The sequence below is a fragment of the Physeter macrocephalus genome, chromosome 21, assembly GCF_002837175.3.
Source record: "Physeter macrocephalus isolate SW-GA chromosome 21, ASM283717v5, whole genome shotgun sequence".
Lineage (NCBI taxonomy): Eukaryota > Metazoa > Chordata > Mammalia > Artiodactyla > Physeteridae > Physeter > Physeter macrocephalus.
Genome location: NC_041234.1, coordinates 102379473 through 102405648, shown reverse-complemented (window position 1 = coordinate 102405648; position 26176 = coordinate 102379473). Strand labels below are relative to the sequence as shown.

The following is a 26176-nucleotide window of genomic DNA, read 5'->3' as shown; positions in this document are numbered from 1 at the left end:
TTCTTTTTTTTTTTTTTTGGCTGCGTTGGGTCTTGGTTGCTAGATACTGAAACCTTAATACAACAAATTATTTTGCTTGTCATTTCTTCTTAGCTGATAATAGTAGAACTCTGAATGTGGATTCCACTGCAATGACACTACCTATGTCTGATCCAACTGCATGGGCCACAGCAATGAATAATCTTGGAATGGCACCGCTGGGAATTGCCGGACAACCAATTTTACCTGGTATGCTATTTTTAATCACCTCACAAGCGTTTCTTTTCACTGACCATATGGACATAAATATAACAATATGACACAACTTATTTTGAAGTTGACATTTACCAGATTCTGCTTAGAGTGTGCATTTTTGTAATATGAGCTTTATAGGCTGGGTGGCCTGTAGTTACTAGTATACTCCCTATTGCACTATGGGCAAGCTGGGGGTATATCTGATGCAGGATACGGTCACTGAATATTTAACTCATTGGAATAAAAGTACAGCAGGATTTGGCAAAGAATTACAAAGTTTGTCTAATTTTATACATTTCCTAGAGGAAGCAAATAAACATGGAGCTAGAATGAGAACTGACTTAGATATCCCAAAAATCTTAGGTTCCTAGAGGGAAGGACAGGAGGTAGCAGGGAACATCCCAAAGACTATTGTTAACATTGAATAACTGTTCATATTTTTTAGAACAAAGTAACCTGTAAGAGAATGGGCATGGTATACTAACTCCATCACCACTAAAGATAAAATCAGAAGAAAAATGCCATGTCACCTGAAGGGCTTAGCTTAGACACAGAAAAGCTTCCTGGACTGTCAGAGCCATTAACTGTAAAAATAGGTTTGTGAATGTGCCTTGGGCAACTCAAATTTTTATCGCTCTGCATATGACCTTAAATGACCATGAAAGTACTGTGAGTATTGATTTGGGGGGTTACAAAGAAATTTTAGCAAGTAGGCAAATTTGCAAATATAAAATCATGAATAATGATATAAATGTTATAAAATAATTATAAATTTGATCAAAAAATGGGTTTATGGGGGCTTCCCTGGTGGCGCAGTGGTTGCGCGTCCGCCTGCCGATGCAGGGGAACCGGGTTCGCGCCCCGGTCCGGGAAGATCCCACGTGCCGCGGAGCGGCTGGGCCCGTGAGCCATGGCCGCTGGGCCTGCGCGTCCGGAGCCTGTGCTCCGCAACGGGAGAGGCCACGGCAGAGGGAGGCCCAAGTACCACAAAAAAAAAAAAAAAAATGGGTTTATGACGACATTAGGGAATTGCGATATCAGGAAGCCTGGGGTGCTTTTTAAACATCCTAAACATTCATCTCCCAGATTCACTTAATTGTTATCCTACTTAAAAGCATGACAGGACCACGACAATCTAGGCCAATCTAGGACCTTGCTACTCAAGTGTGGTCTGCATAACCTGGGAGCTGTTAAGAATCCCAGAATCTCAGGCCACAGCCCAGACCTACTGAATCAAAGCTGCATTTTAACATGATCCCCATGTGATTCATAAGCACATTAAAGTTGAGAAACAGATCTAGAGTGATGCCACTTAGGGTTGTTGTGAGAATTAAATTGTGCTTAGTACAATTCCTGGCACATAGTTAGTGCTCAATAATGTTGGCTATTAAAATACTTTAAAGATCATTATTAATATATTTCTCATAAACATTTCCAAAGGGGGTAATTTTTTTATTTCATTTTTCTTCATTATTTTATTTTAGTAGAATTGAAACTAAAATCTTATATATGATTTTATAGCTTTATATAGAGTGGTCCTGAATCACAATCACAATCACTCTAGACTATCTCTTATAGTCTAGAGTGACTAGATTATCTGATTTGGCTTAAATATTACCAATTTATGGAAGACTGAACCATATGGGTATATGTCCCAGAAAAAATCTTGAGGCCAGACCTACTCTGATACTAAGAGGACTAAATGTTAGCTTAGATTATTTGTAAATTACCACATTTAAACGTAACTCTATGCTCACAAAGTAATCTTCAGTGCTTTGCCACACATCTATAATGTGGAACAAAAAAAGGCCTAACATTGAGAGTAAAAAATCATCCAGGCCATCGTTACAGGCCCAAAGCTGTGCTGGGGTCAATATCAGGCCTAGAAAATTAGGGTAGGTTTTCATAACAGTAGCTCAGAGGGCTATTTCTGCAGAGACAGTACCTTGCTTAGTACAGGCCTCAAAGACAAACTGCTCAGGTTAAATCCTGGCTCTGCCACTTGCTAGCTATGTGACCTTGAGCAAGTTACTTGACCTATCTGTACCTCAGTTTTCTCACCTGTGAAATGGGGATGGTTATAGGATCTACCTCATAGGATTGCTGTGAATGTTAAATAATATACTTAGCACAATGCTTGGTATATAATAAGCACTCAATGAAAGTTAACTGGTGCCATTATTATTGCGATCAGTCATATTACGTGTTATTTAAGATAAAGGAAATACTAACATACTTCTTTCAAATAGCTGCTAAGCTGCCATTTAGATTGAAAGTACTTGGGTACCAGGCAGCCAGTGTCAGCGCTAATCACATCCACCCCAACTAGACATTTGAAACCTCAAGAGTGATTTTAATTTCCACTTCAAGCCCCTTTGCCTCCCTCTTGTTTTCTTAAGGACTATGAAGAAATGGCTTCTCATGGTCCCCTTCAACCTTGTGACTCAGGGATCATTTAGCTATGCTCCAAGGAAAGTTACTTGGGTTTTTGGAAACCTGGTCTTAGAAATACTGATATTTAGTTCTCTTAAAAGTATACAGGGCAATAGCACTAAGCTGAGACATAATTTGTAAAGCTATGTGTAAAATCACTTCAGTTGTATGTGAAATGATTTTTCTCCTCTCCATATTATTTTAGGGAAGCAATTTACTCATCAGATTAGAACGTGGGTTCAAATAAATCCCTGCTCTGCCATTAAGTAGCTGTGTAACCTTTGGCAATTTACTTAACCTCTCTATGCCTCAGTTTCTTCATTTGTAAAACAGAGATAATAATAGCACCTATGACATAGCATTGTTATGAGGATTAATGAGTTAATACATGTAAAGTCTTAGAATGATGCCTGACTCACAGTAATTCCTCAGTGAACTCAGCTATGATTATTATTATTTCAAGTTCACATCTGATATATGGCTCACAAAAAGTTGAATTATGGCTTATTTCTATTCTTAACAACAATGAAGTATAATGAATGCAGGGGCAAATTTTTCCCTGGAGAAGCACCGGACAATGGCAGGTGAAGAGAACAGTGTGTGTCTGACAATGCTGGTGACTGCTCCCTGTCAAATCCGGTTGGGGGTGTCCAGAGAAGCAGAGAGTTGGCACCACACGCCAATGCTGCTTACCCTTCTTCTTGCTAGAGTCTGGGAAACAGGGGGCCTGCCACCTTTTTATGTAATGTTTTAACTGAATGGGGTAAAACATCCCCCAATCCTCTTCCTACTGCCCCAAATTCCTTAAAATGGAAAAGGAGCCACATGGAACTGTTTCCTGAGGTCACCCATTGATGGCTTAGTAATTCAGCTACTTTTCTGCCCCTTAGAAGGTTTCCTTCTTAGCCGGCAGAGTTTTTCTTTGTCCTGTCTCATCTGGCCTATCTGTGACAACAGAAAAGGCTTTTGGCATTGATGAAAAACAAATGATACATAAGCTTCCTTGACTTCCCCCAGAGAGCTCAAATCCATACTGTCATGGATGCTGAATCTCTTGGACACATGCCTGTCATCTGGGCAGTGTCTAGCTTATTATATTCATTGAGCGTGGAGCAGAGACTGGCCATCTCTGGGGTCTGGTGCAGAGCTCCCTTTCATCTAACATGGTGTTTTTTGTACAGCTGCTGTTCAATAAAGTTAATCCACAACGATGGCAGGTTAGAAGGTCCCCTCTGGCCGGCACCTGTCTTTCCTGAAAGATTATTTGCTTCTCCAAGCTCGTCAATTAAGACTAATGTTAGTTTTCACATGAAGGGAGGCACCAAAAAGAGTCAGGCCGCCTTTGGAGCATTGTTCGGCCCACCATCCCAGATGAATCCAAGAATGGACCGATTAAAGGGTGCTCACTGAATACTGTGTGCTGCTTCCTTTACTTTCCCCTAAACTAAAATATCCTTAGCATCCAAGGGTGGAGCCTGTGAAGTCCCAAAGAAGAAGTGTCCCTCATTATGGTGTCTCCACTGTATTGACTATGCCTTCTCCATAATGAGAGATGTTGGAAAATATGACTCATGGCCCTTATTCCCAGAGCAAGACACTGCCCATCTGTGAGAATTTTCATTCTTAAGGAGGCAGTTCTCCCTGGACGCAGCAGGCGAACTCTGACGAGAACAGAAAGAATGAAGATGTATGACACATGATAGTCCACTGTTCTTCAAGCTCCTCAAGGAGGCCTGGACTTGGGTTTCTATTATTTTACTATCTTCAGTGGCAGATAATGTTGAGATCCTGAGAAAGGAGAGCACTGTTCATCATCGTGGTGGACACTTCACCAAGAGCCAATAATATATACACCGCTGTACCAAATAGAACTAATGTCTCTCCAAATCAAGCTTGAATCCTACCAAGTGATGGGACTCTCAAGATTCCCCCATGGAAACTATGATGAAGAGTCCAGTAGAGTGAGATGGTTTATTCATTCATTCATTCATACAAGGAATATTTACTGAGGCCTGCTGTAAGCAAGATACTGTGAGGAGCCCTGGGGAAAAATCAGTGAACAAAAAGAGAAAGATTCCTTCCCTCATAGTGACTAGAGTACTTTTAGAACCCCCATATTTTATCCCTAATAAAACCTGTTCTCATTTGAGCTGCCTCTTGACCCTCAACAACTCAAAGACTTCCTAAACATTTTGTTCATTTGTGCTTTTATTCACCCATCCATGAATTAAAATATATTGAGCTAGGTCAAGGGGAAACCAAATGAGCCTTCAAGCTCAGAATCCAGTGGCAGAGGCAGCAAAGTCCATATCACTACACTACAATGTAGCAAGTGTCATAGTAGATACATGTAGAAAAGTATTGTTTTAGCCATAGTAGATACATGTAGAAAAGTATTGTTTTAGCCAGGGTAGGATGGAGGGGGTGCTAGGTGGGTAGTGGTGATCAAGGAAGGTTGACAGAAGTGGCAACATTTGAGCTCAGTGTCCAGGGATATATAAGAAAGTGTCAGATGGAAAAAAGGAACTAAGAACAGCCTAAGCAGAGGAAGTGGTACACCAACGACTGGAAGGTATGCAAGACTATACAGTGTGGGGAAAATGGTTAAATACTGAGCTGATTTACATCACCCAATTCCACAAAATATTTGAGGCAGCTTATAAGAAAGATTACAGTAAAAGAGAAAAAGTACAAGTAAAATAAACCATCATCTGGGAAAATATAAATGAGAATAGAAGGGGAAGCCCCGTAAGGAGGTTAATTAGAATTCAGGTATGTAGGTCATAGGATCCCACCCAGTTTCTAAAGGTGAACTGCACTTGTGACCAGGTAGCCAAAACAAAAAAGGGAAACCTGATCAGTTATATAATTTGCATTTTCCCTGAAGAGAAAATATACCAGTCCTCAGGAGAAGTCAAACTTTTCATGGCCCTTAATACTTGTGTGTGTTTGACACTTTAGCTCTGAAAGACTTTTTTCATAGGGATCTTCATACATAAGGGAGCACACTAAGTGAGGTAGTTGAGTCATCTCCAAACACTGGGCTGGAGCCCAGGACCAGTTGATATTGCTTTCCCTCATCCACTGCAAAATGTAGAAACTAAGAATATAGTGAATTTTTCATGAAGCTAAATTTGCTCAATTGAAAGGACTGTTCTTTATTCGGAGATTATAGATTTCCTATATTTTTGGTTCTGAAATGTTCTGTCTTTTATGAATTGCATGAGTGGTACGTGGTTAATTTTTGTTACTTTTTTCCGTGTCTTTTCTTAGCAAATTAAGAGGTTGGCAACCTTAAATATATATATGTATATATATATTTTTATTCATCTCTAAAATCCAGAAATCTAGGAACCAGAGATGTAGTGTGAAATGTCCTCCCTAATGCCTTTCCAAAGGTGTTCACAGCGTCCCTAGATGAGAGTCAGGGGCATGACCCTGAATCTGTCAAATGTTCTAACAAGTCAAGAACACAAAGAACAAAATAGGAAGGAATAGGGGGAAGGTGGACTAGATATATAGATATTTGCAAAAACTTATACTAATGAAATAAAGCTTAATTGGTTGAAATTTGGGCTGAAAGTTGATATTTATTAGGGAGAGTCTTTATGAGCTGAAATTATGCCACATAATCCACCCAAGCCCAGCTTGCTGCCTCGTTTGTCATTGCACATGAACCAGGCCCTACCCCAACTTTCCAACTGGCCCGAAACAAGGGTTTTGATGATCTTCTGGAGAAGCAAGACAGATTTTGGTAGAATTTGAAAGTCATTGTGCAAAAATTTAGAAACTTGTGTTCTATTTCCAAGAGGGCTTGTGGTAAGTTCAAGGTCATCTCACAGCTCAGCCAAGCTCTCCTTAGAAATCTGTGTTCCCTCTTCAGGTTGGCTGCCTGAAAAGTCTTTTCAAGGATCTGTGTAGAGAGGAGGCAGCCAGGACTGTAGTGAGTTAAAATTTCTCAATACCCAGGCATAATTCTTAATTTTCCAATGAATTTTGTAGGAACTCTAAAGAAATAGCAATAATGTACCAGAAATGTATACCTGAATTGGAATCATAATTTTCTATAAAATAGCTTAATTATGCATATGTAATTAGATCCTATTTGGAACATTTATTTTAGACTAATCCATAGTTGCATTTCAGTGGTTTTACTGCAAAATACAAACTACCTCCTGGTGATCGAGGGTCTCTGGAATACCTAAAAGATTGGAAATGCCTTTAATGGACCTGGGGGGGGACTTGGATGGGGAGAAGTCACTTAGTGTAAGCAGAGGCTTTCTGAGGGTATGAAGAGGACTCCAGCCAGCCAGAACCAGGTCCAGTTCTGAAAAGGCAAGCAGGATAGTAAATATGTCAGATCCTATATCTGTCTATCTCCAGTTCATACATTGCCACAATTCCAACTTCTCCTGTGGGTCAAAGTTGAGACTTCAGATTTAGAACAGAGGGCCATAAATTATCTAATGCTGTGACAACACATATAGTGAATATCTCAACAGGAAGTTCTGGCTGTAGAGATAAGCAGCCCTATGGTAGCCTTTTGGACAGGAACATTTGAAGGAATCTACAGGTTGAGTAAGTAGATAACAGAGCTTAGTCTGACAAGAAGTATCTTTTTTTCCTGTGGACCCATGGACTTTGTGAGAAGCAGAGTAGACTAATGATTGAGAGCATAACTAGTAAAAGCCACCTACTGTGTGACCTTACTGTGTTATCTCTGTGAGCTTCAATTTCCTCATCTGTAAAACAGGGAATAATAATATTGGTCATTCCTTAGGATTGTTCTGAAGTTTAAATGAGATGATGTGTATAAAACCTGGAAATTCATATACACCTGATCAATGGGCAGTAGTATTGTGGACAGCATCCTCTTCCCCTGCCACAAAAGTAGAGGTTGCTGTCTATAGGAAGAAAGCCATCGTGAACTGGCCTGCCAGAAAATATCAAGGGTTGAACCATAAAATTGGCATATGTGGTGTCTTTGTCAGGCATCAAAGATGGGCAACCTCTAAGGTTTCTAGTGTTTTGTAGACATCTGTAGTCTTTGTACATCTGGTAGTGTGTTGTCATCTGGCATTGTTCCAACTGGTCCTTTTACACAGCAATAGTACAGTGACAACAATTGCTCAAAGACAGTGGCTGTGGGGCCCTGCTGGATCCCAAAGCACCTTTTCAATAATCGGAAAAATAATGTCAGTCTAGTTAGGTGCTTAGTGTACTTTCTATTTTAATTACTTGAAAATAGCTAACTCTATTAACCAATCACACCCCACTCCTCAGACGTGCCGCATATTCTGCTTACCTATTACTGTATGACAAACACCTTATAACTTAGTGGCTTAAGACACAATGACTTTATTATATTTTAAGATTTTTCTGGATAAAGAGTTTAAGCAGGACTCAAATGGGCAATCCACCTGTTCCACATGGTATCAACTGGGATGCCTCAGCTGTGGTGGGATAGTCTGGAGGTTCCAATACAACTTTATTCATACTCATGGCACCTTGGCAGGGACAGATATAACCCCGGGCTCAGCTGGATCCCTCCCTTTCCATTTACACTAAGGCCCTCTCCACATGGTCTCTCCAGCATGGTAGTCAGACATGTTACATTGTGACTGAAGCTCCCATAGCAAGTGTTCCCAGAGACAAGTGGAAATTTTATCTCTCTTAAGTCCTGGCCCTGAAAACAGGCACAACATCCCTTCTGCTGTATTCTATTGGTCAAAGTGGTTCTAGAGCCCATCCAGATCCTCAAGGGATGGGGCATAGACCTCACCTCTTGACAGGAGGGGAAACAAAGAATTCGTATCCACCTTTAATCCGCCACACTTGCAAAAAAGAATTATACAGAAGCATTTTGTTACTCGTCTGCCATGTTTTTCAGCATACCTGTTTCACCTTATACCTGTAATTAAATTAATTCATTAAAACAATTGCCATACTACATTGAGAGGCAGTGCAGTGGTTAAAAGCATTAAACTAACCTGGATTTGAATCCTAGGTCTTGCCTAGGTTATTGGCTGTGGAACCTTGGGCAAGTAACTAAACCCTCCTGAGCCCCAGTTTCTTTATCTATAAAATGAAGGATAATAACAGTACCTAGCCCACTGGTCTTTTGGAATGAGATTATATAAAATGCTTAAGCACAGTTCCTAGCACAATGGAAGCACCCAATAAACAATTATAGTGATGATAATAATAATTGATAATAAAGCATTTTAATTGTTTGCATGGCTGTTCCCAAGCTATACTCTGAAGTCGAGGATTTTATCTTATTCCTTCAACCCCAGCACCTGCAGAGGGGCTGGCATCAAAATACTGAAGGACATACAAATGGTTAGACATACGGAGGACTGGACAAATGACATTCTCCTCCATTGTAGCTCCCTGGCTCAGATGTGTACAGAGAATGGAGGATGATAATATTGCTAGATAACTACTGTAGGTTGAGTTAAGTGCAAGTTGCTAGGCAGCAGGAAGACTTAAGGCTACACTGAAACATTACTTACAGTCATATAATAGAGACGTAATAGAGCTGCAACTCAGAGGAGCAAGGTGGCGCAACTGAAAAACAGCATTTGCAGCATTTCCAGTAAGCTGGGAGTTTGGAAAGTACATGCATCAGAAGAGGGAATACAAACCAACATCTTATGACATTTCCACCAATGGCGGTGCCAAGAGTTAAGAAGGCAGTAGGGAAAGGGCGTTAGAGGAAGAGATGGTGGTAAAAGCAAAACAGAACAGGGTATTTATTGTGAAAGGACTTTAGGGGAATACCCTGGCCTTTTCCACAACACTTTTAAAAAATATTTATTTATTTATTTATTTATTTATTTATTTATTTAGGCTGCGCTGGGTCTTACTTGTGGCACCGGGGATCTTAGTTGCAGTATGCGGGATCTTTTATTTTTAGTTGCGGCATGCGGACTTCTTCAGTTGCAGCATGCAATCTCTTAGTTGCGGCATGTGGACTTCTTAGTCGCAGCATGCATGTGGGATCTAGTTCCCCAACCAGGGATCAAACCCTGGCCCCCTGCATTGGGAGCGTGGAGTCTTACCCACTGGGCCACCAGGGAAGTCCCTCCACAACCCTTTTATAAAATGATTTCAAATCTCCTTCAGAAGTTTAAATTCCTAACATAAGTGGTAATACTATGTACATGTTGGCTGTACTCCTCAAGCCAGAATAGGGCCTGAAAAAGGGAGAGAATTTTTCTGGTGTTCCATTCCCAGTGTATTTTAGTGTTGGACTTCTTTGATTTTTTTCAGATTCTGCAATACTTGTATAAGGCCCATGATTTCAAATGGTTATTATCTTGGTTGGTATTGGAAGTTCAAGTCTACTTTGGTCTTAATGGTTGAAGATAAACAAAAGAAATAATCAATGTGATAGGAGCCCTTGAAATGTCATGTACAATGTACATCCTGCTCTCTAGCAAGCCCTGCTAGGCAGTGTAGCCTATGGAACTCTTGGCATATTGAATGCAAAGAAGAAAGGGAGTTTATCTTCTCTGGCCTTAGCCATATGTCATGAATACACTTGCTTTTAAATGAATTTCATAAAATATTAATGTAATCATACCAAACAGCACAGTGGTGAGTACATCAGTCAGGAGTTATATTTATCCTGTGTATTTGTTTTTTCTTTGTCTCAATTTATTAGTAGACAGTACATGGAGACAGGCATTTCTTTCTCAGTCGAAGTGGCAGAACTTGTTTAATGAACTGATGTTTCTGTAATCTGTGGTAAGGTAGAGTTGTGAGTGACAGAACTATATGAATAACAATGAGGAGGCAGGCAGAACAATAAAAGGAAGACAAACATTTCAGTAGCGGGGGGGGAAATAGATGGGATTGTTTAGTTGGCACACAATCTAATCTGATCTTTTCCTACTGAAAATTAACAGTTTGTAAATGGGGGAGATAACGTTAACAATTTTTCCAAAATCTTATACACAAGGAATCAAATTTTCCAAAGACATAAATGGCATTCTTAACCACAGTGCTCTCACTCTACAGCATAGGAACACAGAGTGTCAGGGCTCCTAAGTTCTCCAGGATGGAAAAAAAGACCTGGACGCCCTGTCCCCCTGCATAGAGCCTGACATATAGGAGGCTATCACAAATGTTTGTGGGATGTGGAAGTGAATGCCTGAATAAGTGAATGTATTAGTGTGTGGACGCATGTTTTGAATGGAAGGAAGGAAACTTACTTATCAGGACCACCATGTATCATGCCAGAGGTTTTCATATCTGTTCTGTCCTTTCATCCTTTGAGCTAAATGTCATTATTTCTCCCTACTTTTACCAAAAAGGAGATGGAGGCACACAGATATTAAGAAACATCCCTCAAGGCCATATAACTAGCATGTGGAGGAGAGGAGAGATATGAGAGTCACAGGGAGGAAGGGAAGGAGTGTGTGTGTGTGTGTGTGTGTGTGTGTGTGTGTGCACGCACAGGCATGTGTGAATACTTGCATGTTGGGTGAGATAACATATGAGGGCTAAAAGTAAATTTGTTTTCAGAAAAATAAAATTTCCTTTTAGAAGAAAATTCTTTCTTCCTAAACATGTTCCAGGTCTTGGCATCTCAGCATGACAGGCATGTGGGAGGATGGGGAATGCCCTAGCTCTCTTGGACTGGCTTGCAATGGGAGGTGCTCATGTGCCACCCACCTGCCTATCTGCCCAGTCACAAGACTCCCTCCTTCTGGGCCTATCGTACTTGAAGTCCTGCTTCTGTATGAACCACAGGTTCTTCCCACTGTTTAGATACACCTCCTTCAACGTCTTACAGAACCACCCAGGGGGTTCAGAGCCACCTTGAGGACATACTTAAAGGCACTGTCCCTTGGGCCTGAGTGGTGAGCAGGGTAAAGTCTGGGGGAGTAGGACCTGCCACTGTTACCATGACTACCCCTACATTATCAGAACTCCTTATGCAATATTTTCTTTGTTTGCAATACACTGTGCATTCTGTAACAGAGGGCAGGGGTGAGAGGTGGGGAAATGAAGTAGAATGCACTCCCTTCTCTCAAAGAACGTGCATTTTGTTATACAGACAAAATTTAAACAATGAAATCAGTACCGCCTTTAGACCCAGGTAAGCGGGGCCCCTGCCATGGGCTCTCACATCAGGGGACCCCGAGCTTTGGAATGACTGTCCAGATATTTTCTAAGTCCCTCTCCAGAGCTGAGGACTGGCCAGGTAGATGGTGCCATCGGGGTAGGTGCCCCAAGTCCAGAGCAGCTCCTCTGTGGGTCTTGATGGCAAGAAGCAGCTTTCTCAAAATTTTCTAGGTTCCCCTCCAGTGCCTGGGATTGACAAAGGCCTGCAGTGTCATCTAAGCAAGGAGCCCCAATCTCAGATTGAACCTATGTGGACCTCAGTCCCCATTTCTCCCTTTGAGGCACTCTTCAATCCTTTACCCGACATGTAGACTCAAGTAAATGCCCCCAAGAAGCTTCAGAACTTGTGCCTGTGGAGTCCTCCCAGAGTCTTGGTTCCAGGAGAGTATCCTGGCAAGTAAATCACTCCAGCTGTATGGTATGGTATTTCTTTCATGGTATCGAATGGGCTACGAGAATAGTGTTGATGCTGATTTGTCGTGAATCAATTGTGTATCTAGACAAGCCCCACACATCCTAGAAGCCCCCCTGAATGAAACAAAAGATAGTGCAAAATAAAATTCGGTGGCAACAGGTGTAGAACAGTTTTTAGATAAAGAGATAAGAATGAACCAGTATTATCTGGAAAGGTGGGACTTTAAGCCAGGCCTTGAAGCATGGGGAGAATTTGGGGAGGCTCGAATGACTCCAGGCAGGCAGGGAGAACAACAGGAACAAAGGCACAGAGAATAGTTATTTATTGAGCATTTTTGTGCTATGCATTATGCTAGGCACATTTCATTCATCATTTTGTTTATTGCTCATAGCTCCCTATAAAAGTAGGCGGAATTAACCCCAGTTTGCAAATGACGAGACGGAACTTCAAAAGATTCATCCTGCTAATCAAATGGTAGAACTAGGACCCAGGTCTTCCTGAACCCCAAAACTGTATGCTCTTAGCACCATGCTATACTGCAAAAAGACAGGAAGTGTTACAAGGGACAGCAAGAAGCCTTGTCTGAATGGAGCAGAGGGTGTGTGTTGGAAAGTAGTGGAACGAAAGATCAATGGACAAGGCGTGGTCACATTACAAAGGGCCTTGGATGTCAAAATGAGAGGTAGAGACAAACAGGCACTGGGCAAACAAAAACAAACAGGCCTAGCCCAAAAGGAAAATGCACAATTAACAATATTTAAGACCTGGTAATGCTAATAACATGTTTTCTTAAATATTTTGCCTCTGTCTTAGAAAGACCTTTGGTTTGAGGCTTATAAGGTAGCGTTCTGCCTCTACTTGATCTTGCCCGGTGTAATTTATTGTTCTCTCTTTCTTCTCCTTTTTTAGACTTTGATCCTGCTCTTGGAATGATGACTGGAATTCCACCAATAACTCCAATGATGCCTGGCCTGGGAATAGTACCTCCTCCAATTCCACCAGATATGCCAGTAGTAAAAGAGATCATACACTGTAAAAGCTGCACACTCTTCCCTCCAAATCCAAGTAATATTCTGCTTTTTCTCCACACAAGTCACAATGTTTTGGTGTCTCAGTCCCTTGGTTATTTGTTTTTGTGTTAAGAATGCTGTCAGGGCAATTAGTGCCTGTAAAGTGGTGGCTTCTGGGAAGGAACCTGGCTTTGGAATTGAATTCAAAATATAACACTCCTGACACAGCTTAAAGTAAACTAGTGTTCTAGTTCCTTTTTAGAACTTGAATTTTGTTGAAAGGGGGCTCAGGTTATTTGGGTGGGGAAAACACTAACGGATAAGCCTCCCTTAGTTCTCTGCTGAGAGCATGGCAAAAGTGCCATTTTTGTTAACAGCCCCAAGACTTTGTAAAGGTGAATGGAAAGAGCAAGTGCTATGGGAAGAGTAGGAATTTGGTATGTTGACTTATCGTCTCCAGAGCCCACCAACTGTGTCTGATGAAGCCTTGATTATAAACCCCAGTACTTACTCCTGCCTGTCTCTGGTATAGTCTCTTGCACTCAGTGGCCTCCCAGCAATAAGGTCATGTGATTTAGGGGCTCTCACAGTCTCTTTATGCACCCATCTGATCTGCTTCTGTCTTGTTTCTTCATTAGAAAGTATCTTTACCATCAATTCCTTCCCCTCTCTCCCACCTAACATTTCATCCAGGTCCTTGTCACCTCTCCAGCCCAACTCCAAGCTTACCGTCTCCCAAACACTTCCACATGGAAGGTACTGAAATTAAAATGGTAGTTAGTCTTTCATCGTTCTAATGCATTTCCAATAAAGTATTAGGGGCTAAATCCAATGGATACTTTTTAGTCCTTAAATTACTTTATTTCTCTACTATATTTAGAACTAGTGACCCCTTCATCCTTCTTGAAACATTAGGTCATTTGAAGGTGTTAGAATGACCCCCAGAGAGATTATATAGATCAAGAAGGAGGATGACCAAGCAGGGCACCCTAAGGAATTCTAACATTTCAAAATTTAAGAGAGAAAGGGGAGTTTGCATTTCTGTACACCCCTTAGCAGCAAAAGTCCTTGAAGCACTTAATCTTTACTGTTTCCAGTTCTTCTCCTCTTCTCTCTTAAATCTTCTTCAATTGGGCTTTTGCCCCACCCCTCTATCAAAATGCTTGCTTAAGAACACTAATGTCTATAGCACTAATAAAGTTAGTTAGACAAGTATTCTCATTCATACCTGGAAACCAGTCTTTTATAAGGACCATGACAATTATATTTACATAATATGCTTTTAAAATATTTGATAAATTGATACACAGTAATGATACCACATTATAATATGTATTTATTTTATGTTACTAGTTGCTATAAACATTCTCATACCTTTAAAAAAAAAAAAGAACACTAATGACCTCACAATACTAAATCCAGCGGTCAATTCTCACTTCTCTTCGTAACTGACCTAACAGCCATGTATGACACAGGTGATTACTCCTTACTCACCGATATACTTTTTCACTTGGCTTCCAGGATACCACACTATTGGTTTTCCTTCTCACACTGGTCATTCCTTCTCAGTCTCCTTTGCTGATAACCTTCTGTTCTCGCTGACTTCTTACCATTGGAGAGCCCTATGACTCAGTCCTTGGATCTCTTCTCTGTACTCATACCGTTGATGAGCTCATCCAATCTCATGGCTGAAAAAAAGTATGCCAGTGATACTCTAAATTATATTATTAGCTCAGAGCTTATCTCTGAACCCCAAACTCATATCCTACTGCTTATTTGATATCTCCACTTACATGTCAAAGAGATATCTCAAGTTTAATATTTTCAGAACAAAACCCCTAATATTTACCCCCAAACCTTCTCCACTAGTATCCTTCTCCATCTCAGATAATGGCAACTGCATCCTTTCAATTACTCAGCCAAAACTTTAGGGTAATCCTTACCTACTCTCTTTCCCTCACACGCCATATTTAATCTGTTAGAAAACTCTGTCAGGTCTACCTTAAAATATATAACTAGAATTCTACTATTTTCATGATAATTATTGTTATGACCCAGTTTATGCCCCCATAATACATTTTCTGAACTACTGCAATAGCCTTCTAATTGGTCTTCCTCTTTCACCCTTGCCCCCTACAATGTATTCTCAAGAGAGCAGGCAGAGTGATCCTTTTTAAAACCTAAGTCAGACTATGTCCCTCCTCTATTCAAAACCCTTTAATGGCTCTCTGTTTTACTTAAAATAAAGGCCAAAGTCTGTTTAATGGCACAGAAAGACCTTTTTTTTTTAACATCTTTATTGGAGTATAATTGCTTTACAATGGTGTGTTAGTTTCTGCTTTATAACAAAGTGAATCAGTTTTATATATATACATATATCCCCATATCTCTTCCCTCTTGCGTCTCCCTCCCTCCCACCCTCCCTATCCCACCCTTCTAGGTGGTCACAAAGCACCGAGCTGATCTCCCTGTGCTATGCGGCTGCTCCCCACTAGCTATCTAGTTGACATTTGGTAGTGTATATATGTTCATGACACTCTCTCACTTTGTCCCAGCTTACCCTTCCCCCTCCTCGTATCCTCAAGTCCATTCTCTAGTAGGTCTGTGTCTTTATTCCTGTCTTGAATGGCACAGAAAGACCTTTAATGGCAAAGAAGGTCCTCCCTCTCTCACATTATGTCTTTGACTTTGTCTCTTACCACTCTCCTTTCCATCACTCATTGTTCCAGTTATACTGACCTCCATGCTGTTCTGTGAACACACCAGGCACTCTTCCATCATGGGGCCTTTGTATTGGCTCTTTCCTCTGCCTAGAATACTCTTCTCCTAAATATCTGCATGGCTAACTCATCTGCCTCCTTCAAGTCTTTGCTCAAATGTCTCCTCTTCAGTAACCCTGACAACCTGTTTAAAAGTCCAGCCCTCCCTGCCGCACTCCCAATCCTACTTACACTCTCTATTTTTCACTTAATACTTATTACCTTTTAACAAACTATGCAATTTATAGAATGTAAACTCCACAAACGCAGGAAGTTTTGTCTGTTTTGTTCACTGATATATCCCCAGCACTGAGAAAAGTATCTGACATATAGTACGTGTTCAATAAATATCTCTTGAGTGATGGAGGGATGGATGGATGAATACAAAAGGAGAAGTCAGAGGTCTAGAAATCAAACCAAGAGAGCATGAGGTAATCACACCACATGCCGACAACTTCTAAATCTATTTTTTCAGTCCATGGCTCTCTTAGCTTCAGACACATATAGCCAACTGACCACTAGACTTTTCCAGGTGGATCTACATCAAATGTGCAAAAAACAGTATTGTAGTATAGTGAACAAACTACTAGATTAAAAATCGAGAGAATTGTGTTTTACCCCCAGCTCTGTCACCAACTACCTGAGGGATCTTGGGTTAGTCGCATGACCTCCCCAGGTCTCAGTTTCCTTGTCTGTAAAGTGAGGCTATTGGGTTAGGTTACCCTAGATACCTCCAAGGTTTCATCCAGTTCTAAAAATATGATTCTTGACATTAAAAATGTAGCTACCACAATAATTATTCACCTAGGCAAAAGTTCCTCAAAATGTATTAGGAAAAGCAAGAGCAAATTGGTAGGTGGCCTGTAGAGCTTTGTGCCTTCAGTGGAACAGGCAGTATGGTATAATAATTAAGAGCCCCAACGTGACATAGGCCTGGTTTCATATCCCAGATCTCCATACTAAATAGCCATGAAATCCTGGGTAAGTAACTTAACCTCTCTGATCTAGACTAGGCAAAATCAGTTCTGGTCTAAAAATTCAACAGATCAAACTAGACTGGAGCTGACTGTACACCAGTCTCCTAAAGATAAATGGTGAATTGTCCTAGGAGCAACATCTTCTGATTCCTAGGAGTCAGAGATATGGCAAAAGAAAGCTCTCTGGAACACAGGTACTTTTTTTCACAGGGTGGCTATCAGAGATTTACTGCATTCCCAATTAATAGTCCTCAGTTGGTGGTATAAGAAGAGGACAGCACCCTCTCTCCAGAGAACTCAATTCTGTCAAGATTTTTCACTTCAGCTGATAGACCTTCTGTATGGAGAGGTTGCATTTTTCATCTACTGTGAAATAACAGTGAACGTGGAATAAATGGTGGAATATCGTCTGCTATCTGTGTGCAGGCATGCGGGAAAGCACCCAGGAGCCAGAAAAAGAGCAATCATTTCATTTTACCATCTCAAAACAGGCTGAATTCATTTTGGCTCCTAGGGCTGGGTTCTATAAAGAAAATTAGAGAAAATGGATAAATTGAGAATTAGTAAAGATTCGCTGGCCTTCTGATTACTTCCAATCAGTTGGGATTACATTAAAATATATCTGACCCCTGCTGATTGCCTAGGGGACCTTCAATCTTGGGCTGTCTAATAAAATCAACTCAAAGATTTTGCAGTATGCAAATTCTGGCAAACCAGTTGAGTGATCTGTGATGCTCCTTTGAAAAGCAAGATGCAAGTGGTTTATTGGGCCTCTATGCTGCTCCCTGCCTCACTTCTCAAAGATGAGCAGTGACTTTGATCTAAATGCTGATTGCCCCAACACAGCTCCCCAGAGTAGGTGCTTAGTTGTAATTAGAATTGCTTGAAGCTCCTCCTTTTCCATTACCAGAGATTAGAGTGCTTTATACTCCCAGTTATCTTGCATATTTTTACATGGAAGTTTCTTCTCCATCCGAGTGGTGATTGGGGTGTTACAGGAGCTTAGCACATTACCTGATTAATAGGATTAACTCCTATGGAGTTACCATTGCTATGCCCATATCACTGTATTTCAGTGGGATTAGAAAATCGGGCCCAGACAACAAAGTACTTTGAGCTGTTAATTAAAGAACAAGTACTATCCATTAAGGAAGACAGTACAGCCCATTGCCTTGCTGGTGGCATACACCTAAATCTCAGCAAATGCTACATTTACCCAAGGAAAATAAATAAATCCCCAGCATTCTTGACACTACTCTTAGTGGCTTTTATGCGCCTTTACTTAGCAGACAGTCACCACAGAATAATCACAGCATCTAAATAGGGTGATGGTTTCATCAAGGGAAAGAGCCTTGGTATTGTCAGTATTACATATAACTATAGCAGTAACCAGACATTCCTTAGAGTCTCTCAACGGACCTAAAGGTAAACCTAGGCTAACTCAAATAATATAAAAAGGTGATTATTTGCTTCATAAAAAGATTATTGAATTCATTTAAATAGTAAACTTCAGAAGGGTTCTAAGGCAGGATTTTATTCTGAAGCCTTAGATTTGAAAACATGGCTCTAACTAAATAGATGTTGTTGAAAATTCTTTACCTAATATAGTCAGTGGCCGGGTTGTGTTCCATGGTCAAAATCATGTGTGTCTTCACAGCTGTAGATTCTGAAACTGAGCAGGACACCACGGGCCCTACAGGGTACAAAAGGCCCTCTGTGTCCCCTGTTTCTTGTTTGTAGGAAAAGATTTTGGTCTCCTAGGTCTTCCCTGAGTGCCAAAGAGCAGGCACAAGCAGTTACTAATTGGAGAAGTGAAGGAATACAGAAACAAAGGAAAAGCAGTTAAGCAAGATAGCTTGAACAATAATTCAACAATAAAACAGAGTCCTCGTTCCTCTGCAAGGACTATGCCCTAGACTGGTTGGAACCAGAAGGTTGATGATTAAGATTCCTGAAACACCACCCTGTTACCTGACTACCAACCAGTCAGAAGAAAGTCATAGACCCTGTAACCCTCACCCCAAATGTTGCCTTTAAAAACCCTTCCATGAAAGCCATCAGGGAGTTCGGGTCTTTTGAGCATGAGCTGCCCATTCTCCTTGCTTGGTGCCTGCAATAAATGCTGTACTTTCCTTCAGCACCACCTGATTTTGGTAGACTGGTTTTACTGCTGGGGGGGTGGGGTATGAAGCAGAACCAAGTTCAGTTCTGTAACAGTTTCTCTACCAATAAGAGTGATTCCTTCCCAAACCCAGCCTTATCTAAAGATCTGGATAAAGCAAGGAGCTGAGAGTTTAGAAATCCAGGTCTTAGCTATCACTCCGCTCCGGACTTGTAGTAGGATTTTAGAAAGCCTCAGAGTGGTAATTAGGAAACCTGAGTTCTATAATAGTAAATAATAATAACACTATAATAACTACAATTTATTGGGAAGCTATCAAGTGCTAGGCATTATGCCACATGCAATATAGGCAGTAGATTATCAATTATCCTACAATAAGCCTTGTAAGGTAGAGGATAGTATCCCTATTTTAAGATGAAAAAACAAAGTTCTCAGAGGTTATGTAATTTTCCCAAGGTCATACAGACAGTGAGTAATTAAGGTTTAAATCCAGGTTTAACTGCTCCAAGTTCATTTTCCTTCTCTTTCTATCTGATTTGTTGACCTTGAATAAGTTACCCAACCTCACTCAGCTGAGGTTTTTCCTCAGAATATTATAAGTTTAGGCCAAGTCAGTGGTTTTCAACTATAGCTACACATTAGAGTTGCCTGAGGAACTTTAAGAAAATGATGCACCTGCTGCACCCCAGACTAATTAAATCAGACTCATTGGAGTGAGACCCAGGCATTGTTTGTTTGTTTGACTCCCAAGTTGATTCTAATGTGCTACCAGAGTTGAGAATCACTGGAAGTGTGATATCTAGAATCCTTTCCAGTTCTTATAAAACTCAGAAGTATAAGTCTCAAGAGATTCTGGATCTCATTTTTTCCCTTTTTGGCTAAAGCTATAACCTCTCTAATGTTAGACATTTCAGATTCCTGCTCACTAGGTTATCTTCTTTTCCCTTTAAACTTCTCCTATGGAATGAAAAACCAATACAGTGAGTTCTTGAAATTGCAGACATTTAAAATTTTAACAGAAATTTTGTAGGTTCCCCGAATCCCTCAACTCCTTTTACTGACTAAATAGAGGGAAAGAGAGCATCATGAGAACTTGATTATTCTGACCCACACTAATAAGCAAAGTGAGGAAGCTTAAGATGCTAATAGCCGAGGCAGCTCTCAAATCATCTGCTTGCCAACTTGGATAAGAATCAGGTGGGGGCCTTGGCCTAATCTGCAAGTGAAACTCATTTATTTTTGCATGTGAGCTGTAATCACTGGTTGTTGAGCTCTCCAAATCTTGAGCTGGGAGAATTATTGTTAAGAGCTGAATGGGAAGAACGGATTACACAAAATAAATCCTTGCAGATACAAAACCAACACTAGAAAACCCTTGACCATCATGCTTTGTTTTGTTGGGCTATGAACTGTAGGATTTTGCTTGGGAAATGCTTTGCTACATATAAACAGCAACAAGGAGCTGGCAGATACAACCGGCTTTATGTATAAGTGAGTAGAAAGCACATTTTTTAAGCAGAAGGAGAATCATCTCATTAAGTAGGTTTTTAATAACTCTACAGCCAAATTTATCTCACTTTATTTAATGATTTCCCAGATGAGCTTACTTCCCTCTAAATGCTGCATGATTGGCTCCGGACCTCACCTCTCTAGCAAAGAATCTGAGGAAGAGCTCACTGGTATCAAAAAACAAAAAACCTAAAAGGGATGATCTGTACTCTGGCTGACTTTGTCAACCAAATTATTCTGATAGCTGTAAATATTTTTGTAAATGTTCACCCCTTCACTGTCAAATTAATCCTGAAACAGTTCTTTCTGTAAGCATGAACAGGGAGAATACAATAAGTACAAACTGAATTAAACAAACCCTTCTCTCAAGGACGCTGGTTCTAAGAATTCTCAAAAGTAAGTTTAAACCGAGTGGGATTTCTTTCCACTAATTGTCTTCTTAATAAAAATGACTGAAAATTGGGCATAGCTGGGTTGTCACAACAAAAGTAAAGAACAAAATTAAAGAACTTTTGATGAGACAGATGGGTCTGAGTCTTTATCCTGTATACATACCTCACGATCACCAAATCATTGAATAAAATAATTCTCAGGTTCAGACAACCAATTTGCTATGGAGCAGAGATGAGCATCTTGGAGGCCACATGCTTCTGGGACTCTTAGGCAGAAGTCTGATGGGGACAGAAGGGCTGTCTCTGGGACATGTTAAGTTTCTAAGAGGTCTGTCCTAAGCAAACATTTTAATTTCAAATGCTTTTGCACTTACACTTAGATCTTCCACCTCCTGCAACCCGAGAACGACCACCAGGATGCAAAACAGTATTTGTGGGCGGCCTGCCTGAAAATGGTACAGAGCAGATCATCGTGGAAGTGTTTGAGCAGTGTGGAGAGATCATTGCTATTCGGAAGAGCAAAAAAAACTTTTGTCACATTCGCTTTGCTGAGGAGTACATGGTGGACAAAGCCCTTTATCTTTCTGGTAGGTGTTTAGTCATGAGGATTGTGCCCACCAGGCACAGCACAGAGATTGGGGATCAGTGTATTTGCACCTGTGGCAGCTAAAGTTTGGGCTTAATGGCAACCTCTCTTGCCTTCATAGATGGAAAATGCATGTTACTACCTGATGTATATGGTGTTTTATGCCTTTTCCTCTGACTAGAATTACCTTTTCCACCCCCACCCACCACACACACATCTTCATACCCTAAAGCTTCAGCTCAATCATAACCTCTTCTAGAAAGCTTTCCCTGACTTCTCTCCCGACTCTGCCCCAGGCTGGTTTGGGCACCCCTGCCTCAGTGCTTCTGCCACGCCTGGTGCTTCCTCCTAACATGACACCTGTAACACCATATGAGAACTGTCTCTTTCTACCTCTGTCTCCTGCAACAGAGAATGAACTCCTTAGGGGAAAGACTGTGTCTTATTTAACTTTGAATCCCCAGCATGTAGCACATAACCTGGTACAAAAGTAGATGCTCAAAAATAACTATGGAAATCAGTTAGTTATGAAATATTTATTGACTGATAATCAGAATACTAGGTTGCTGAGGATATGGCAAAGACTGAGGCATACAAAATTCTTGCCATCAGGGGTATTACATTCTGAAGATGGCAAAATATGATATATATGTAAAAAAATAATATCAGGTACCAATAAATGCTATGAAGAAGATTAAAAACAGCTAACATACCTGGGGTTGCTAGGAAAGCAAGTATTCTCTAACATTTGAATTGAGATTTGAACAATATGAAGGGGATTGCCACGCAAACATCTGTAGGAGAAGCATTCCAAAATAAGGAAGAACAAGTCAGAGACCCTAAGATGAAAATTGACTTGGCATGTTCAAGCAGAGGAGAGAAGGTAAGCATGACTAGAGCACAGTAAATGAGAGAGAGGCAGTGAAGGGAAATGAAGTCTGAGAGGTAAACAGTACCAAATTATGTTGGTCCTTTAATCTATACAGACATACCTTTTTTATCGCACTTTGCCTTATCATGCATTGCAGATATTGTGTTTCTTACAAATTGAAGATTTGTGGCAACCCTGCATTGAGCAAGTCTATCAAAGCCATTTTCCCAACAGCATTTGGTCACTTCGTGGCTCTGTGTCACATTTTGGTAATTCTGGGAAATTTTAACTTTTTCATTATTATTATATTTGTTATGGTGATCTGTAATCTTTGATATTACTATTGTCATTGTTTTGGGGTGCCACAAATTGCACCCATCTAAGATGGTGAACTTAACTGATAAATGTGTGTGTTCTGACTGCTCCACCAACTGGTCGCTCCCCCATCTCTCTCCCTCTCCTTGGGCCTCCATATTCCCTGAGACACAACAATATTTAAATTAAGCCAATTAATAACCCTACAATGGCCTCTAAGTGTTCAAGTGAAAGGAAGAGTCGCTCACTTTAAATCAAAAGGTAGACATGATTAAGCTTAGTGAGGAAGGCATGTCTAAAGCTGAGATAGGCCAAAAGCTAGGCTTCTCATGCCAAACAGTTAGCCAACTTGTGAATGCAAATGTAAAGTTCTTGAAGGAAATTGAAAGTGCTAGTTCAGTGAACACACAAATGATAAAAAACTGAAACAGCCTTATTGCTCATATGGAGAAAGTTTTAGTTGTCTGGATAGGAGATCAGACCAGCCACAACATTCCCTTAAGCCAATGCCTAATCAAGAGCAAGGTCCTAACTCTCTTCAGTTCTGTGAAGGCTGAGAGAGGTGAGGAAGCTGCAGAAGAAAAGTTTGAAACCAGTAGATGTTAGTTCATGTGGCTTAAGGAGAGAAGCCATCTCCATAACATAAAAGTCCAAGGTGAAGCAGCAAGTGCTGATGTAGAAGCTACAGCAAGTTATCCAGAAGATCTAGCTAAGATCATTAATGAAGGTGATACACTACACAACAGATTTTCATTGTAGATAAAACAGCCTATTGGAAGAAGATATCATCTGGGACTTTCATAGCTAGAGAGGAGAAGTCAATGCCTGGGTTCAAAGCTTCAAAGGACAGGCACACTCTTTTTAGGAGCTAATACAGCTGGTGACTTTCAGTTGAAGCCAGTGCTCATTTATCATTCTAAAAATCCTAGGGCCCTTAAGAATTATGCTAATTCTGCTCTTCTTATGCTCTATAAATGGAACAACAAAGCCTAGATGACAGCACATCTGTTTAACAACATGGTTCACTGAATATTTTAAGCCCACTACTGAGACTGACTGGTCAGGAAAAAAAGATTCCTTTCAAAATATTACTGCTCATTGACAATGCACCTGGTCACCCAAGAGCTCTGATGGAGGTTAATGTTTTCATGCCCACTAACACAGCATCCATTCTGTAGCCCATGGATCAAGGAGTCATTTCAACTTTCAAGTCTTATTATTTAAGAAATACATTTAGTAAGGTTATAACTACCATAGATAGGGATTACTCTGATGGATCTGGAAAAGTCAATTGAAAACCTTCTGAAAATGATTTACCATTCTAGATGCCATTAAGAACATTCGTGATTCATGGGAAGAGGTCAAAATATCAACATTAACAGGAGTTTGGAAGAACATGATTCTAACCCTCATGGCTGACTTTGAGGGACTCAAGACTTCAGTGGAGGAAGTAATTGCAGATGTAGTGGAAATAGCAAGAGAACTAGAATTAGGAGTGGAGCCTGAAGATGTGACTGAATTGCTGCAATCTCACGATAAAACTTTAACAGGTGAGGAGTTGCTTCTTAAAGCTGTGCAAAGAAAGTGGTTTCGTGAGATGGAATCTACTCCTGGTAAAGATGCTATGAAGATTGTTGAAATGACAACAGAAGATTTAGAATATTACCCAAACTTAGCTGTTAAAGCAGCAGCAGAGTTTGAGAGGATTGACTCCAATTTTGAAAGAAGTTCTACTGTGGGTAAAATGCTATCAAACAGCACTGCATGCTACCGAGAATTGTTCCTGAAAGGAAGAATCAATTGATGCAGTAAACTTCATTGTTGTCTTAAATTTTAAGAAGTTGCCACAGCCACCCCAACCTTCAGCAACCACCACCCTGGTCAGTCAGCAGCCATCAACATCAAGGTGACACCCTCCACCAGCAAAACGATTACAACTCTCCCCCAAACTCCCCCATCCAGAGAATGGATACATGTATAAGTATGGCTGAGTTGCTTTACTGTGCACCTGAAACTATCACAGCATTGTTAATCGGCTATACTCCAATATAAAATAAAAAGTTTAAAAAAAAAGATTACAACTCACTGAAGGCTCAGATGAAGGTTAGCATTTTTAGCAATAAAGTATTTTTAATTAAGGTATTTACAATTTTTAGACATCATGCTATTGTACATTTCATAGACTACAGTACAGTGTAAGCATAACTTCAATATGCACTGGGAAATCAAAAACTATGTGTGACTCACTTTATTGCGATATTCACTTTATTATGGTGGCCTGGAACTGAACCCACAATATCTCCAAGTTATGCCTGTAGTAATGAGTTTATTATTCTGGATACAATGGGAAGCCACTGAAGGATTTTAAGGAGTAGGGTGATGTGATCTGATATACATGTTAGAAATATCACTTCTGGGTAAAGAATGGACTGAAGGGTATGGGCAAGTGTGATGACTCGTGGTTCGTTAGCTAACCATAGCATTAGTCCAATCCAGAAGTGATAGCGGCTTATATACTATGGTAGTTGGAGTGGAGATAGCAAGAACTACTCTGCACAAAGTCACTTGTTCCTGGTAAAAGTTCAGATTTGGGGAGACTGAGGCAATTGGAATAGGAATGATTTTCTTTGTAAATATTATAAAGTTTCATGGCTGATCCTTTGCTTATTTGAATTGTTATTTTTCTTTATGGGGCAGTGGACAAATAAGATGAAGGCAGAAGACAGAGTAATTGGAAAGGGCATAGAACAATTAACTACTTCCTTCCCTAACTACTAACCCTTCCCTAAGGGTTAACAATTTGGAAGAATTGGGTCCAAGTGCTAGACATTTTATAGAATCTTCATTCACGTAACAGGCGCTTGTTGGACATCTCCTTTGTGTAAGCTATTGTGCTAAATGTTGTACAGAGTAGAAAATGAGCTAAACCTAGTTCTTCCCTTTAATGAACCCAGGGTTAGTATGCAGTCATACATTCATTTATTAAAGAAACATTGAGCACCTGGCATTGCTCAAGACACTGATAAGACACACTCATTGCTAATAATAATGACATTTGAAAGTTATGTGTGCTGTACGAGAAGTATGGTAAAGTGTTATGGAAGTTCAGAGGAGAGAGAGGGAGGGAGAAAGGGAGGACGGGAGGGAGGGGGGGGGAAGACAGGGAGAGAGAGAGATTGAAATTGTCTGGTTCCTGACTGGGGTTATCAAAAAAGGTAGCATTTAGACCAAGTCTTTGACAAAGAGAAAGCATCTGAATGTGGACAATGGGGCATAGATACAGCATGAGCAAAGGTACAGAGGTGGTAGGTTTTGATGAACATTCAAGGAAACAGTAAGTAGTGGTTTGTGTACTGAGTAGACATGAAAGGAGGTGGGAAAACGTCCATCGTTAGCACACTTTGAAAGGCTTAACAGT

At 40.4% G+C, this 26176-nt stretch overlaps 1 protein-coding gene and 1 long non-coding RNA gene across 7 annotated transcripts in view; one reads left to right on the top strand and one right to left on the bottom strand.

The window, feature by feature from the left end:
• The window catches only part of LOC114484679 (uncharacterized), a 45971-nt gene extending 27255 nt beyond the window's left edge, over window positions 1-18716 (bottom strand). The window contains exons 1-2 of the long non-coding RNA XR_003677847.1: window positions 18563-18716; window positions 14722-14915 (exon numbers count right to left, since the gene is read on the bottom strand). This is a non-coding gene — a long non-coding RNA (uncharacterized lncRNA). The remainder of the gene's footprint in view (window positions 1-14721; window positions 14916-18562) is intronic.
• The window catches only part of ENOX2 (ecto-NOX disulfide-thiol exchanger 2), a 374580-nt gene that overhangs the window by 220293 nt on the left and 128111 nt on the right, over window positions 1-26176 (top strand). For 5 of the 6 annotated variants that reach the window (XM_055081649.1, XM_055081650.1, XM_024128148.3 and 2 more), the window contains exons 1-3: window positions 32-228; window positions 13127-13282; window positions 21367-21573. In XM_055081649.1, coding sequence (XP_054937624.1) covers window positions 132-228; window positions 13127-13282; window positions 21367-21573 — 460 coding nt within the window. In that variant the 5' untranslated portion in view covers window positions 32-131. Of the gene's footprint in view, window positions 1-31; window positions 229-13126; window positions 13283-21366; window positions 21574-26176 lie in introns of those variants that run through there. The other variant, XM_055081653.1, reaches the window with a different exon arrangement.